General features: G+C 40.3%; 1 protein-coding gene across 9 annotated transcripts in view; it reads left to right on the forward strand.

Annotated features, from left to right (window-relative positions):
* Positions 1 to 17166, forward strand: part of BIRC6 (baculoviral IAP repeat containing 6) — a 144101-nt gene that overhangs the window by 114451 nt on the left and 12484 nt on the right. For all 9 annotated transcript variants that reach the window (XM_081857626.1, XM_081857627.1, XM_081857629.1 and 6 more), the window contains 3 exons: positions 11656 to 11866; positions 13898 to 14043; positions 15652 to 15762. In XM_081857626.1, the coding sequence (XP_081713752.1) occupies positions 11656 to 11866; positions 13898 to 14043; positions 15652 to 15762 (468 nt within the window). The remainder of the gene's footprint in view (positions 1 to 11655; positions 11867 to 13897; positions 14044 to 15651; positions 15763 to 17166) is intronic.

Raw genomic sequence — 17166 nt, forward strand, 5'->3', positions numbered from 1 at the left:
TTCTACGATAGACAAAGGAAATATTTTTGTAAATACAGTCAACCCCCATCCAAACATTTGTTTTGTTGTTGTTTTACAAGTAAATCACACGTTTCTCAACATCCAGCAGACCATTTATTACTATGGTATTTGTCCAGTTTTAGTTCTTTATGTCATTTTAACCTTCTATAGATCCTAAGAACATATGTTAGCTTCTGTATAAAATCGGATATTTCCAGAACTTCAGGCAATATTTCATGGCATATGTACATCCAATCAAATGGATTTCATTACATGATTAGAGGAGTGATAAATTTACATAATGAACAGTGTATGTTGGGAAATCTGAATATTCTAAGGATTATTTTACATAAGAGTGTACTGTGCAGACATTACGCATTTTCTTGTGTTGAGAAAATTAAGCAGCTGGAATTCAGCACTGACATGGGTAACAGTGTGCCAAAATTTGTAGAGTCCAACCAAGTGCAGTATGGTAAGAGAACAGAATCTGGTTTTAAAATATTTTACCCAAAGAACTAAAACACACTATAACATATTGTAGCAACAAACTTTAGACTGCAATACAAATTCCCAACCCTATCATTGAAATATCTTCTATCTAGATATCTTAGTTTTCTGTGTCTCTGTAAATCACACAAGAAACAATGAAGGCATAAATAAGGCATAGTTATTCTTACACTTTCATTGCTCACCTTAAATCTGTCTGTGCGACCACTCATCACAGTTCAAATGATTACAGTGCTCTTGCCAATCTGCGTCCTTAAATGTTAACCACTTGCCAACATTGTTGCAATAATCCATGGCAAATTTTCTAATACTTCTTGTACTTTAGATCTAATTATACCTTACTGAAGAGAATTATTGAATGCCTGTTTTTTAAAGAAGCATAAAGGGTGATTTAGATAAACTTGATGAGAAACAGTAAATTTAAAAAAATAGAATTAAAAGGAATAATTGCACAAATGCCAATAGGCAGGGCAGGGCTGTGAATGTACTGCTGTTCCATGGGAGCGTAGAATGTGATACTGAAAGTAGACTTCTGTTTTCAGTGAATCATTACTCTCATTTTTGGAAAGAAATAAACAAGTTTCAAGTCTCTATGGTTGCTTGAAAGTATGTGGACAAGGGCTGCTGAAATCTCAAAAACCAGAGGAATTGCCAGATTAGAATTTCAGTAGTTGGGAAGAAGTGTTTCCATGCCCCTTCCCTTTTCTATGACATTGCAGAATGAATTGTGCAAAATAGGGAAATGATAATTTACACAAACCTAATAAACAGAATGCTAGCCATGCCTTTGAAACTAACAAGTCCCAGTTGTTTTCTTGCAAACAATGATTTGATGCCATTTTCAGAATTGAGCAATTGTTAAAATAATCAGTAGTAAAAAGACACACATCTATAGTACTATGTTTTTCTAGAAACTGTAGAGACTTTGGTTATAGCACCATGTTTACTTTATTTTACCAGAATTCTTAATTGAAGTTTTTAAAGGAATATAAAGTGATTGCAGCTTTGTCTTATTAAATGGTTCCGGAGTCCTTCCTAATGATGGCAGAAGTGCATTCACCTCACCTAGCTTTTTACTCAACGTTTTGATATTAAAATTGGAATATAGTAGCATTTTTGGCACAGATAGGGCTGCTAAGCTATCTGAAAAGAACGAAAATGTTTCCTTCTTTCTTTTTCCTTTTTCTCTAGGAGATAAATAATGCCCCACCTATCTTGTACAGAGTTCTCTAGGCAAGCTCTTCTTTCAAAAGCAACAGGACTATAGAGTGTTAATTAGACATTTCATAAAAGACTAGCCTCCGGTTGTTGCTTAAATAGAAAAAGCAAAAGGCAGTAGAGCGTGAAGTATTTGGAACTGACACTATAGCCTCTAGCTTAGACTGTGTTCATATATCGTATGTTTGAAAAGGTGCAGTAAGGAAGCAGAAATCAGGAAAGGCTGCAATTCTGAATTATTTGGAAACAGGAAACAGAAGCTTGACATTTGTTAAGAAACGTATTTTCTGAAGTGCTAAATATTTGGCTGTTCCTATAGAACAAGATTCCTATTAAACACTTTAATAAAATAACGAAATCTGCGCTATCTTTCCTTTTTAAGTACTATGGTCACTATTTTAAATCTTTGGCGTGTTAATGGGATTTTCAGGGATCTAATTAGCTAACAGACCCTAAGGGTTTCAGGCTCATTAGCATTATTGGTTCATGACTATGAAGTCCTCAAGAATGACTGAAGTTATCACAAAGTATTCAGTGGATGGCACAGTTGCTCCAGAAAGATGCTCCTTGGAGATTTTCTTTGCTTTGTGCTGCATAGCACATGTTTTTTGTATTTTTGTAGTATTAGGAATGAATGCCTAACTTAATTTTTGTTTTGTTTGCTTTGGTAAGCATGGATTGTGATGCTTATGCCTTTTGGCAGTTGAGGAACAGAGACTTACAAAGAAACCAATCTCTTTTCATTTAATACTTCATTCGCTCAAAAATGGTTTTCAGATGAGGCTGGTTGTATTATTCGTAGAGCAATGTTGACGGAGATGTGCAACATTCTGTTAAACAGCATTCAGGTTTTTGAGAATTTTTTTCTGTTTAAAAGCCTTATCCAAAGCATTGCCTTGTGTTGGATAGGTGACTGTTTGCTATAGTTGTATGAATTCTGTAGAATCTAGTGACCTTCCAAGGTTAACCCCACCCCCAATTGTGGGAGGCCTTTTACTTCTCCACAAAAGTGGTGGTTCTGTAAATTTCATAGGTGGGTGTAAAATTCTAAACTTCCTTTGCGCCCTGAATTTCCTCCCCAAAGATTTCCCTGTGCAGGCTTGAGAGTACAAGTGGGAAAGACTCTGAAAGAGTGAATTAGGGCACTTGACCAGATTCCCCATCTGCTCTTTCAAACCTCTTCCAACACACTGACAGTATACACAATTGAGGCATAAAGAGAGCCTCTAATGTCAACCAGTTCTCCCAAAATTCTCAGAAATAGCACACCTCAACGTTTCTGGGGTGCTTTTGTATTGCAAAAACCAGCCACGATTTTTCAAAATGTGGTGTGGGGATTTTTCAAAACATCCCTGTGCGATGCCTGCTGCTTTGACTGAAATTCAGGAGCAGCCATGAAACCTGACCCCAGATTATTAGCAGCACTGGATTTTATTGGGTGGGTGGGTGGGTAGCACTTAGTGTTTTTTGCTTTTATTTATGACATTTATATTCAGCTCTTTTATACCTTTATGCATAAAGGCTCTCAGAGCCGCTTAGAAAAATCAATACTGTGGTGGCCCCCGTTTTTGGGCTCGCAATCTAAAGATGTGACAAAACAAGGAAAAAGAAATAGGAGGGAGCAGCTATACAGTTCTGTTCATGTAGATTTCTGGCCACCTAGAAGAGCAGCAAATATTGGCAGTTGTGGGTGACCCTTGATAAATAGCAGTCCCTCCTGGCATTCATCCTGGAGCCAGAGCAGGCGACAACATCCAGGTCAGGAGGGCAGGGCTGCTCTTGCCCCACATATCTTCCTTCAGAAAGCTAACCTGATGGCTATTAGAATCCGCACATTAGCCAAGAGGACCAGAACCTGAGTGTAGGGTGGGGAAGTGTGTTGCATTGTTCTAGGGTGGAAGTTTTGCCTTGGAAGCTCTCCCTTGCTGAGACTGCAAACTTTATTTAACTTGTTTCAAAGTTGCCTTCAACACCTAAATGATAAAAAGGTGGGAAGTAAATCTGCATGAATAAATAGTATAGCCCACGACACTTCATAATGTGGTATGTGGTACAGGGACTGGATTGAGTCAAAAAATAAAAAGATGGAGAACAATGCATTCATCGCAGGAAGAATTCACTTTATGTCAAACTTGACATTACAATGAATGTATACGGCTGCCAATGAAAATGGTACCCCATAGTCCCAACTTGCCTCGTGTTGTGAAGTCATTTTTTTTTCTTTTTTTTTCACTTATATAACATCCACAGCCAGTTATTACAGTTACATGTAGTGGGAGCAAGGAAGTTCAGAACGTCCTGTATTGGGGCAGAAAAATATTTCTGATGTGGGTTTGGGCAGCATCTGGTTATTTCACATTATCATCTAGTTTATATTTTATGAGTTGGTTGTGAGTCATGAGTGGAATAGTGAATAGAAGAGAGGAAAACAGTTTTCAACACCCAATGTAGCTGCTAGAAGGTGTGAGAATTATTTTTTAGACTTAACTTTCCATCAGTTCTGTCTCTTGTATTTTATTATTATTATTATTATTATTATTATTATTATTATTATTATTATTATTATTTTAGTATAATAGGTGATACTGCATGATAGCCATTGTTTGCCTTTTTCCATTTTGGTTCCATATGCTCTGTTCATCCTGTTCTTTGAGGATATACATTTCAGTGGTATAAAAGGGTTTTTCATTGTCATCTGTAGCCAATTAAGCTATGTTAAATGGTTTGGAAAAAGAATTTAGAGCTGCTCAATATTATCTATTTCATGGTCCATTAGGCTTGGTTATTCTTAGTTTGGAGTCTCCTGGAATGTTCAGGAGAGCAAAAGAAGTTATGTTTAGAGATGTCTTCTTCTGATGTATTGTTGAAAGCACTGTTCCTGTTCTTACTAATATCTTTAATATACTTTTGACAAAACTGGTATAAATATCCAAGATTAAATGTAGTGTACTGTCAATCCCACAGTGAATGAGGAAATAACTGTGTACAGTGGTGCCCCGCAGGACAAACGCCTCGCAAGACGGAAAACCCGCTAGACGAAAGGGTTTTCCGTTTTGGAGGCGCTTTGCAAAACAAATTTCCCTATGGGCTTGCTTCACAAGACGAAAATGTCTTGCGAGTTCCTGCGGGGGTTTTCCCCCCCCCCCTTTTCCTAAGCCGCTAAGCCGCTTATCAGCTGATCCGCTGATAAGCCGCTTAACAGCTGATCGCTAAAAGCCGCTAAACCGCTAATAGCGCTAATCCGCTAAGCTGTCAATGGGCTTGCTTCGCAAGACGAAAAAACCGCTATACGAAGAGCCTCACGGAACGGATTAATTTCGTCTTGCGAGGCACCACTGTACGAACTATTTTTATTATATCAGGTAATGTGTAGCTTCGGCCCAACTTCTTTATTATCTTCAGCAGTTCCTGAATGTAAGTGTGCTGGCAAGCTTTGTAAGATACTAAAGCTCTTTAAAAATATATATATATTTCTATAGTGAAATAAAAATATTATGTACACTGATGCCTCATGATGGGAGTTATATTGAAGTTTTTAAAAACCTTAAATTGCCATGGTACTGTGCTATGGAGGACAAGAAAGGAGCCATTTGCATGAATTGCTATATCTACCGTCTTGATAATTTTTTTCTAGCAGACAGGCTGTTCAGATTTTTATTTTGTATTAAGGCTGTGTTCCAACCTCTTCCTCCATCCCTCCAGCTAAATTGTTAGACTTTAGAGAGAATAAAATTCCATGATATTAATGAATGTGCTGTTTTTGAATGAATGCTGTGTTTCGGCTTGCATTCTGCGTAGCAGTGCTATAACAACTGAGTTGTGGAACTCTCTTCCTACAGAGGTGCACCTTGCAATTCCATTATACAGCTTTCAGCAGCTGTTGAAGATGGCACCTGATCACCCTGGCTTTTGACACTTGAGATGTGTATTTTTAGGACCCACCTCATTTTTGTAATTTTATGTTGTTTTAAACCGTTTTCAATACAGTGGTACCTCGGGTTACAGACGTTTCAGGTTACAGACTCTTCAGGTTACAGACTCCACTAACCCAGAAATAGTACCTCGGGTTAAGAACTTTGCTTCAGGATGAGAACAGAAATCATGCTCTGGCGGCACAGCAGCAGTGGGAGGCCCCATTAGCTAAAGTGGTGTTTCAGGTTAAGAACAGTTTCAGGTTAAGAACAGACCTCTGGAACGAATTAAGTTCTTAACCCGAGGTACCACTGTATTGTGTTTTAATATTAATGTTGTGTTTTAATTGTTGTAACCTGCCCTGGGACCTTAGGGCAGGTAATAAATAACAATAGTAGCATTCACAGGCACTGATTTTTGCTTGCTTTGCATATTCAAGCGTATGGATATAGCTGAGATGTGTTTGTGTGAAATAAGCAATGCAGCATTCTACTAAAGCTGACACAGGTCAGAAAAGAAAGCACATTTTTATGGCTGACAACCTTTCACATTAACCTGCTCACTCCCACCAGGGTCTCTCCTTATGGAAAGACACATACAGACAAGCCCACTGATTGAGATTTTTGGTAGTTCCAAGCAAAGTTTGGCTGGCTTCATTCAAGGTGTATCACTGCATAGAATATGAATGATTTCCCATGTTTCTGGCAGCACCTTACTTCCTGTTTTTTTGAATACTTTACATATGAACTTTTAGGAAACGATCAGCTTGTATCCAGGAAAGTCCTTATGCTTGTGGAAGAACTTCTGCTTGAACAGTGGGACTCGTCCCTCTGCACAGACATACCCCCCAAAAAATTGTTCTGGAGGCTTCTGGGGAAATCCAGGACAGATTTGCAAGGACACATAGAGCAAGGAAAGGGACAGAATGTTCCTTGCGTAAACAGAAGCCGTTTCATGAATGTGATCACTTTATTGGATACAGGCCCTAGTTTTAATCTTGAAGAATCTAGGAATGTCATTTGAGTCATTCCTAAATCTAACTGGAAAAGTCTGGAGCCATTGAGGGCTTTATATACCAACAATAGCAAATTTGCAACCTGTGCAGATATCTGAGCAGAGGTGTTACATGCTGACGGGGTGTCTCATGTCATCAACCATGCTGCAGCATTATGTACTACAAATTGTACAAAACAGCCCCATGTGACAAAAAAGCCCCCTTATTGGACAAAAAGACCAATGTGAAACACTAGATTGGTACTAGTTCTTGCCATTTATTTACTGCCCACTATGTGCTGAGCCACAATCTCTGCTTCCCCTGTGTAAGCAGGTAAAAGTTAATAAAATAAGCACCACTTAGGGTTAGGGCATGAGTGATGTGGTGTTTTAAAAATTATGTATGTTTTTATGTGCCTTAAAGTTTTTTTTTATATATTTAGTTTGTGTCTCCTGAATTTTGTAACTTGATTTAATAAAGAGTTGCTTTCACATAGCATTCTAAATTATGCACCTCAAGTGAATGTGTATCTAAAGGCCAGGTTTTGTGCCATAAATCAGCATTAATTAAATAGTCTAAAAGCAGGAAGCAAGAAAGGTGACTGTGAAATCTGGATCACGGCGGAATTGACATTGAGAACCCTGAGTTCTTGAGAGCTGTCTTGCTTCTGAAACCTGAGTATCAATCCAGCACGGTTTTCATTATGACATTTGCTGGTGTAGCAAGGCTGAACCGTGAAGAAGGAGACAGATTAGCAAGCAACAGATGTGGACAGGGATGCTATGTTTATCTTAGGGAGCTGTCAGTTAGCAATAATGATTCAAACAGGAACAGTATCTTGGAAATGAACAGCCTCATGTAATTTAAAATGTATAATAAATCACATGTAAATAGAATGAAAAAAGTTTAGAAAGTCTTACCCGTTTCCAAAGGGCATGAAGCAGCACACAGCAGGCTATCAACTGTAGTCACAATGTGTTTTCTTCTTTCAAGGGCAAGTATAAAGAAAATGAAGACAGATTTCATAATGCCAAATAAAGGTGTCCTAGGGACGTGGGTGGCACTAAACCACTGAGTCTCTTGGGTTTGCCGATCAGAAGGTTGGCGGTTCGAATCCCCGCAATGGGGTGAGCTCCCATTGCTCGGTCCCTGCTCCCGCCAACCTAGTAGTTCAAAAGCACGGCAAAAGTGCGAGTAGATAAATAGGTACCGCTCTGGCGGGAAGGTAAACGGCATTTCTGTGCGCTGCTGTGGTTGCTTCAGAAGCGACTTAGTCATGCTGGCCACATGACCCGGAAAAACTGTCTGCGGACAAACGTCAGCTCCCTCAGCCACTAAAGTGAGATGAGCACCACAACCCCAGAGTCGTCTGCAACTGGACTTGTCAGGGGTCCTTTATCTTTACCTTTTTAGTGACAGGAATAACTATCAACAATGAGTAAGATTTGCCTAGTTTTAATGCCTTCTAGAACTTTATTTCTAGAAAACTGCACATTTACGGGCAGCTTTCCTGTGCATTTGCTTCAACCATTTCACTCAACAAGGCGATGTGGTGCAGTGACTGGAGTGCTTGACAAGGCCTGGGAGGCTTAGGTTCAAATTCCCACTCAGTGATGAAGGTTCATGGGTGACCTTTGGCTAGTCATTCTCTTTCAGTCTAACCTACATCACCGGAAGGCTCTTAAGGACTGCTGCTCTTGCTGCTGCTGCTGCCCAGGAGGACTGCCTGCTGAGGGCATGAAGGGCCCTGTCCTTGCCTCTCTCCACCTGGCTTGGGGCAGGGCCCGACAGGCTTCACAAGGACTGTGGCGGCTGCTCAGCAGAGAGGGCTCCTCTTTTAAATTGTTTTTAATTTTTATCTGTGTTGTTTTAAATGAGACCATCTTGGCTGTGAGCCCTGGAGACCTGCACCCTGCTTTGCTGCCCTTTTCCCATCTAGCTTGGGAAAGTGGAGTGCTGAGTGACTCCAGGTACAAAAGCTGAGGCTGTTAAACAGATTCTTGGGCTGGAGTATTGTTTATGGGAGGTTGAGAGAGCTTGTGGGTGTTACTGATATTATTGTTTTATCTTTAGTTTTAGATCTTCTGATTTATGTGGAAATGGTTTCCATTTGGTTGTGCACTTTTTGATGTGTTTTATTTATTGTTTATGACTTCTGTTATGTTTGTAATTATGTAAATCTTGTCATGTTGTAAGCCGCCTTGGGCATAGTTTCAACTATAGAAAGGCGGCATACAAATAATAAAATGATGATGATTTTTTCCCCCAAAGTAACACAAAATAGAAAAATTAATTCTAGTGAGCAACTCTGCTTTGTCCTCGTTCTTAGGAGACTTTGTTCATCAGAGACCATTTACCTTAGACTGCACGTAAAGAGAATTGAGCATTAGGTCGAGATCCATTGCTTTTAAAAATTACCAGCGTTTGAATTGCCAGTTCAAGTGCTTTTCCTGTTAAATTTCATTTGCTTATGTGTTTTTATAAACGAAGAAGAAGAAAAAACACCTTGACTTGTAGTCTCTTCAGCAGAGGGTACTGCCCAGGTCATGACACCAGACAAGCTATATCCATGTACCAATTCCTGTTCAGTGTCTTAAATGAAATGTTGTGTTATGTCCCCATGGCAGCTATTGGTGCCAACAATGCTGTCTTGAAGTTTGAAATGTGCACACTGCTCCAAAAATATTGCCAACCCCTGTTTCATAGTGAAACAGAAGGTGACTTCAAGATCAAATGTACTAATAAAATAGGAAGTGCTACTGACAGATTCAGCCCTTCTTGAAAATGGAGGTGGTTAGGCTTTTCTGTCCAGCTAAAAAATGGTGTTAGGAATTAATTTACCTTTCCATATTTTGAATTTGATCAGTGCCTTTCTCTAGGGATATAGAAGACTTTCTGATTTCTGAATACAGTATAATAACTACAGTTTTTGTCAACCCCTTCAAATTACTGGCGATTCTTTGTTCACATAAAGTTTAATCTGCTTTTTAAAATTTTGTATGTTGCAATGCCTTGTACTTTATTTCAGATTTAATACTGCTAACCTTAATTTTAATTGGTATTTACATAAGTAATGTGGCTGTAGATCTAGCAAAACTAGGTTTCATGTAACAGTGTGTTTGCTTCTAAGATGTTTTCACAAAGCTTATTTGTGTGAAGGTGTGGGTTATTCATGTGAAGTAACAGTCCTATTGTAACTATTCATACTTTCTGTAGATACAGGGTCATTGCTTCCACTGGCATGTAAAGGTTTAGGAAATTGTACATGCACATGGATAGATTGGGATTCATAGTCATTTTAAATTATTTTATTGTCTTCTAATGAGCACCATTTGCCTTTAGGGTATGAGTAGCTAAGAAGCTGCTCTCCAGATTTTGTATGACTCCAACTTCTGTCAATCTCAGCCAGTATGGCCAATAGTTAGGGATAATGCACCCTCCCTGCTGCGTGATGTGATATGATATTGGCAATATATTGTTTAAATTAGTAAAAAAATAAGTAATATTTCTGTAGTATTCTATTTTTAAAAAACGTAACCAAAACATGAATACATATTATGTTTTCACATAATACTAAGCCACGGGTTGTTTTAATTGTAGTTTGTTTAATAAACCACAAACATACAGATCAGTATGCAAGCCATGAATTCTTTCTCCATAGTTTTGTTTTCAGGTGTTCCCATGGTAAGGGTAGGGTGGGGTGGCCAAACAAGCCATGGTTAAACAAGGCTGTTGGGTTCAGACAAAATTCCAAGCCATAATTAAAAGAAACCATGGGTCAGAAGTCAACAGCATGACTTGCAGCAGAGCACAGTGTAAAGCCATGATTTGTTGTTGACCATAGTTAACCCAACTGAACAATCCCTCCAAATATTTTAACCAAAAATAACAACAGAATAAGAAAACCAGGCCTGTTCTCCTTGTGCAGAAGCAAAGTGTTGGATCACTTCATGCTGTTTGAGGGCCAGAAAGCCCATGTGTAACTTGGCTGCTCCATTCTACCAAATAGTTTCATGCTCAGGCTTGATTAGAAGATAGCTGGATAGGAGAAACAAGCCCCCTCTCTGGTCGTTCTTTAGTTTGTCGTGCTTGCCTTTTCTGGGAACACATGATTCTACCATCTCATTTAGGCTTCCACCCCTTTGAACTGTTTGTTTCTAGGCCAAGACCACTGCTTTTGTTTTTGTTTTGTCTTACCTTGTCTTGATTATACTCTGTCATCTGCAGAGGGAAATATTGCCACTCACTGTGATAATTTTGGGGGGGGGGTGTTCCTGAACTGAATTTCATTTACAAGCAAAGATTGTGTTAGGAACTCCCAAAATTGTTGCTTGTTAACTTTATCCTATGTTCTCAAATGCACAGTACATGTGTGGCCAACCTGATCTTGGGAATTTCCAAGGAAGAAAAATCTGTAATGTCCCTAAGCAGCATGTTCTAATAGAAGACAGTTTCGTGAGAATTGCTTCCTGATGTTTATCCTAAATCTGCATGGCCACTTCTGATCTTTAAATGGAAATGGTTCAGTATTGTCCAGCTTTACATTTCTTAATCATCACTTCTCTCTACTTGAGAACATCCAGTTCTTCAAGCTGGTCCTTGTGTTTTTTCTGGACTGTAGTCCAGGGTGGTGCTCTCTGGCTATGTGTACTCCCAGCTCCTATCACCATGGCCAATATTCAGGGAGGATTGGAGTTGTGGTCATCTGGAGGGCACTCTGGTGGCTACCTGTGATCTAGGTCACTATACCTATTGCCTATTCAACTTGCAAGCACCCTTGAACTAAGGTCCTCAAAATGTTTGGATGCTCTTAATGGTTTAAATGTTTTCAAATTTTCCTGATACTTCTAGATATGATTCTATTTTTAAATATATTGTTTTGTTATTTTGTTACTTACTGCCCCAGGTTCCTTTGGAAAAAAGGGCAGGAAAGGAATTTAGATAATGATAGGTAACTATTTCTGCTGCATAGGATTTATCTAGTTGGTTGGAATTTTAACCATGTTGTTTTTCCTCTTTCCTAGTTTTGGATATGGCCAGGCATGTTCCCCTGTACAGAGCTCTGTTAGAGCTTCTCCGAGCCATTGCTTCATGCACATCTATGGTGCCATTGTTGCTGCCTCTGTCTGGGGAAAATGGAGAAGAGGAAGAAGAGCAACTGGAGTCCCAGACTTCAGTTGGAACTCTGTTGGCTAAAATGAAGACGTGTGTTGATACTTATACTAACAGACTGAGGTATTTTCTTAACCTCGTAGCATTTTAAGAATACCATGTGTTCCCATTTTCACTCAGAACTGTTCTCACTAAGGTTAGAAACTTGTATCTGTGCTGTACCACTTCTGACTGCAAGTTGGGATTCTCAAAATTAAATGCTTGTTTTTGGAAAATAATTCCCTGTACATAGATAAGACACAGGTTTACCACATCATTGTCAACTAAACTATATATTGTTTATTTCCTATCTTAAACACAGGTTGCAGTATGTATTTACTGGGGTATATTGTAAATCAAATGCAAAAAAAGGCATATCTTTTAACGAAACTTCTCTCACAGCTGTCCACATCTGACAGTCTTTTAACCAGTCTTCCTCATCCTGGCACTCTCCAGGTATTATTGGACTCCCAACTCCCATCGTCCCAGTTTATTATTCATGCTGACTGGGCAGATGGGAACTGGAGTCCAACAACATCTACAGGGTAGCATTTAACCAAGGATACAGCACCTCTTGTTTAGAAGACGGGAGTTTTTAGACCAGAGGAGTTCCTTGCCCTCTCAGAATCTGCCAGTCTCATGGACAGGAAGTTGTGTTTATTGTCAACTATTAACTAGAAGGTAATCCCAGAGGCCCCTTCTGCCTGATACCTTGGTTTCCAGAGTTGGCAGTCACCAAGTTTGCTTGCAGACCGGCCAAGTACAGTAAATCTTCTATGACTATGAGCCTAGAAGCTGAGCAGCAAGTGCATAGCTTTTTACTAGTTCATATATAAAATGGTAAAATGAGAAACACCTAAGGTCTGCCAGGCTTTTGAAATAACACATGCACAATTTTGCTGTTAGGTCTGTTGACAAAGGTTGACACTGTTGATCTGAGACCATTTCTTGATGGAAGACGTGCCTGGCAACAGCAGAATTATAGTTGCACTCCATTTTCCAGACACGTCTTCCACTGAGAAATTGGAGGTTTCTCCAGAGGTCCCAGCAACATTTTTTTTTTGCATTAAAAATTCCATGTATTGTAATATCATTGTGATGTCAGATGACTGACAGGTGGGTGGTCTCACCCATCAAATTTGACCTGCAAGGCTACATGTGATAAAGATCAGGCTCACGTAGCCAAAAAGGTTTCCCATTCCAGCTTTAAAAGCTGAAATTTGAATAGGGTATCCTAAAGTTCAACTTGGTTAGGAACTGGTTGGTTAGAGGAGAATCTGTTGGGCTTGTTCTGTTTTAGTCTGCTTAGGTAAACTGAAAAAGAAGCTGTCCATTTGAAATCAAAAGTAGCATGCTTTGAGCTGAATGTAAAAAAGGAGGTTCTAAGCATTTTACAATTATAATTCCAATATGTTCTATATCACCTGTCAGCCAAGGATCACAGGGCTGTTTAGAATATAAAGACAAAAATGCATAACATAATAACAAACAAGACAATAATACTATTTCATTGAGCACCTAATAAAAATTAATGGATTATAAGTTTGTATGTAATGGATGTTGTTGGCTAGCTATAGAATGTTTTCATTTTATAAATTCTGGTTGACTTTTCTAGAATTTGTTCTAGAAAATTTTGTTTTAGTTTTAGTTTTTGTTTTGTTTAATTTTGTTTTAGTTTTTATTTCCTTTTTAGACACATACCAGGTTCTTTTTTTTAGTTTCCCTTGATATACCAGAAGACTAGTCACTTGTGCATATGCACCTTGCTACATTGTAAATGAGGCTTCTGAGTTGTCCAGGATGATTAAGTAGGAACCTTGAACCAAATTCTCCAAGTTCAAAATCTTCTGTATGGTTTTCATATTTTGGCAGGATTTCTTCTATTGGCATTATACTTTCCACTATTCCCTTAACATTAAATACACTTTTGCTGACCTGGGAAGTTATTATTTTTAATGAACAAACTTAGTTGGTCTCTAAGGTACTACTGGACAATTTTATTTTTTATATATATTTAATGGCAAATACACAGCAATTGGTAGTAGAGGGAATCTGCATTTCTGATGTTTCCATTGACAGTTTCCCCTAAAACCCTAGTCATTTCTTATTTTGTAGGTCTAAAAAGGACAAGACTAAAACTGGAGTGAAGTCAGATACTTCAGATCAAGAGCCAGAGGGACTGACGCTTTTGGTACCAGATATCCAAAGGACTGCTGAGATAGTTTATGCTGCTACAACAAGTTTGCGCCAGGCAAACCAAGGTAAATAATGTCAGCAGCACATCTTTGCTGGAGACCTAACTGGAGTATGTATGTATGTATGTATGTATGTATGTATGTATGTATGTATTTGACCAATTTATATACACCACTTAATTACAATAATCTCTAAATGTACATATACATAAACTGTAAAAGCAACCTGACTTTCAACAAGAGGATATAAGAATGCTTAATCAGGGGCACTAACAACAACAACAACAACTCCTCCTCCTCCTCCTCCTCTATACTGACCTTCATCCAAGGATCACATAGCTGTTTACAATATGAAACCACAAAAATAGTTAACAAACAAAAGCAATAACCCCACCACACACAGTTTAAAAGGCCGTAGTTTGTTTAATTAGCCAAAGGCCTAGGAGAAGTGGAATGTTTTTGCCTGGCACCAAAAGATACTTAACGAAGACACCAGGCAAACCTCCCTGGGAAGAGAATTCAACAAACAGGGAGCCACCACAAAAAAAGGCTTGTTCTCATGCTGCTGCTCTCTAGACCTCTTGTGGAAGAGGCACATCAAGAATAAACATATAAGCAAATGGATAAAACTACTGGTTTCTTAATATTTATACTACTTTAAAAATATCAGTATTATTATAATTCCCACCAACGAGCAGGGCTACCTTGGTAGAAAGGTGAATAATGCAATTGAGGCAAAACTTGTAAATGCTTTTGTCAATGACGCATACAACCTTTCCTTATAAAACAGCCTCATCAATACTTTGATGGTAGGACTGGAACTAAACCAAAAATAGGTTGGATCCAAATTAAGCATGATAGAAGGTTAAGTTGTCAGATCTTGATTTTGGCCCACAGGTGTGGTTACACATTTACAGGATTGGCATTGTGAGCCATCTATGACAGGTGGGAGGGACCTTGGGAACCCACAGTGGCTTCAAAGCCCTCTTGCTGTTTGTGAAGAGCTTTAAAACAGCTCCCACTTAAGCCTCTATAGGCTGAAAGAGGAGGAGGAACAACAACAACAACAACAACAACAACAACAACAACAACAACTTATTGTTTACACCCCGCCCATCTGGCTGGGTTTCCCCAGCCACTCTGGGCGGCTTCCAACAGAACACTAAAATACAATAACCTGTTAAACATTAAAAGCTTCCTTAAACAGGGCTGCCTTCAGATGTCTTCTAAAAGGGGGGAGGGGGGAAATGCCTACATTGCATAGGCTGTTTTCTCCTCTCCCCTACCACCCGCTTCCTTAAAAGAGAAGCACAGAGCTATTTCAGAGAGCACTTTTGCAAAGGGCTTTAACACCTGTTCATTAGCTGATGAGTGGGGACAGAAAAGATTGCTTCCTTGGCTGCACATTTGTGTTCCCTGCTGGGAGCAGGAACACATTCATTGCAGGATTAAACCCTGCCCTCCATGCTCCCAATCAGCTGACATCATCAGTAACATCAGCCGGTGGGCAGATAGAGATAGTTTGACAAAAACAGCCTCATGTGCCAAATAGAACCCTTGGCAAGCCAGAGGTTCCCCACTCCTGACCAAAGGGAAACATGTGAGATAAATTTCGTATAAATCGGTTTTGGTTTATGCAGTTTCTTTAATATGATTTTATTCTTACACAAACAGAGAGAAAATTGGCTGAATACTCTAAAAAAGCTGCCGTGAAGCCCAAGCCCTTGTCAGTTTTAAGATCCCTTGAAGAAAAATATGTGGTTGTAATGAAAAAGCTCCAGTTTGGTAAGTTGAAAATCAGTCTGAACCTTCTGTATTGAGACACAAAATGCATGTCTGAGGTCACAGTCACAATGGAAAACCTGCATATCTATGTGTATGAACATGAGTAAGAGAGTGAAGATATTATATGCCTTCAGTGTGCATATGAGCACACAAAGATGGATTCCATTCCTAGGAAGCTTACAATCTAGAATTTTACACAGGGGATGAATTACAGATGAACGAAAAATGAGAAAAAGTGGAGGCAGAGCAAATAGAGAGAAATTTGTTGGTTACATTTGCTTAGGCTCAGAAGCCAAATTAGACCAGGGTTAGCCAATGTAGTGCCCTCATATGTTTTTGAATGATAACTCCCCTCATTCCTGGCCATTGGTCATGCTTGCTAGGACTGGTGGGAGTTGGAGTTCTACAACACCTTTTGAGTGAAGAGGAGGCCCCAGGTTTGTGGAGCTAGAGGAATGTAAATGTATCTAAACATAAAAGTGTTAGTAACTCCAATGTACAAAAACTCTGGAAAGCTAGTGGATCATTTATTTATATATTTATTATATACAGTGGTGCCTCGCAAGATGAAATTAATTCGTTCCGCAAGTTTTTTCTTCTTGCGAGTTTTTCGTCTTGCGAAGCACGGTTTCCCATAGGAATGCATTGAAAATCAATTAATGCGTTCCTAGGGAGACCGCCTTCAGACCAGGTCCGGGGACAGTCTTTCCCCGGACCTCTTCTGAAGGCTGGTGGGGGGGGGGAGGACTTTTCTCCCCACCGCCAGGCTTCAGAACAGCCTTCTGAAGGCTGGCGGTGGGAAGAAAAGCCCTTCTCCCGCCGCCAGCCTTCAGAAGAGTTCCTGCAGGGCTGCCTAGGCTGCGAATAGCAGCCTGCTGCCGGGTGCGAGGGACGCTCTGAAGCAGAGCGCCCCTCGCCCGGGGCAGACATCTGCAGCTTGGGGAGCCCTGCAGGACTTCCCCACAGGGCTCTCCAAGCTGCGGATAGCAGCCTGCTGCCCCGCACGAGGGGCGCTCTTAAGCAGAGCGCCCCTCGGGCGGGGCAGACATCTGCAGCTTGGGGAGCCCTGACTTCCCCACAGGGCTCTCCAAGCTGCGGATAGCAGCCTGCTGCCCCGCACGAGGGGCGCTCTTAAGCAGAGCGCCCCTCGGGCGGGGCAGACACCTGCAGCTTGGGGAGCCCTGCCGGACTTCCCCACAGGGCTCTCCAAGCTGCGGATAGCAGCCTGCTGCCCCGCACGAGGGGCGCTCTTAAGCAGAGCGCCCCTCGGGCGGGGCAGACATCTGCAGCTTGGGGAGCCCTGACGGACTTCCCCACAGGGCTCTCCAAGCTGCGGATAGCAGCCTGCTGCCCCGCACGAGGGGCGCTCTTAAGCAGAGCGCCCCTCGGGCGGGGCAGACATCT

This window comes from Podarcis erhardii (assembly GCF_964252035.2).
Source record: "Podarcis erhardii genome assembly, chromosome: 3".
In the NCBI taxonomy this organism is placed as follows: domain Eukaryota; kingdom Metazoa; phylum Chordata; class Lepidosauria; order Squamata; family Lacertidae; genus Podarcis; species Podarcis erhardii.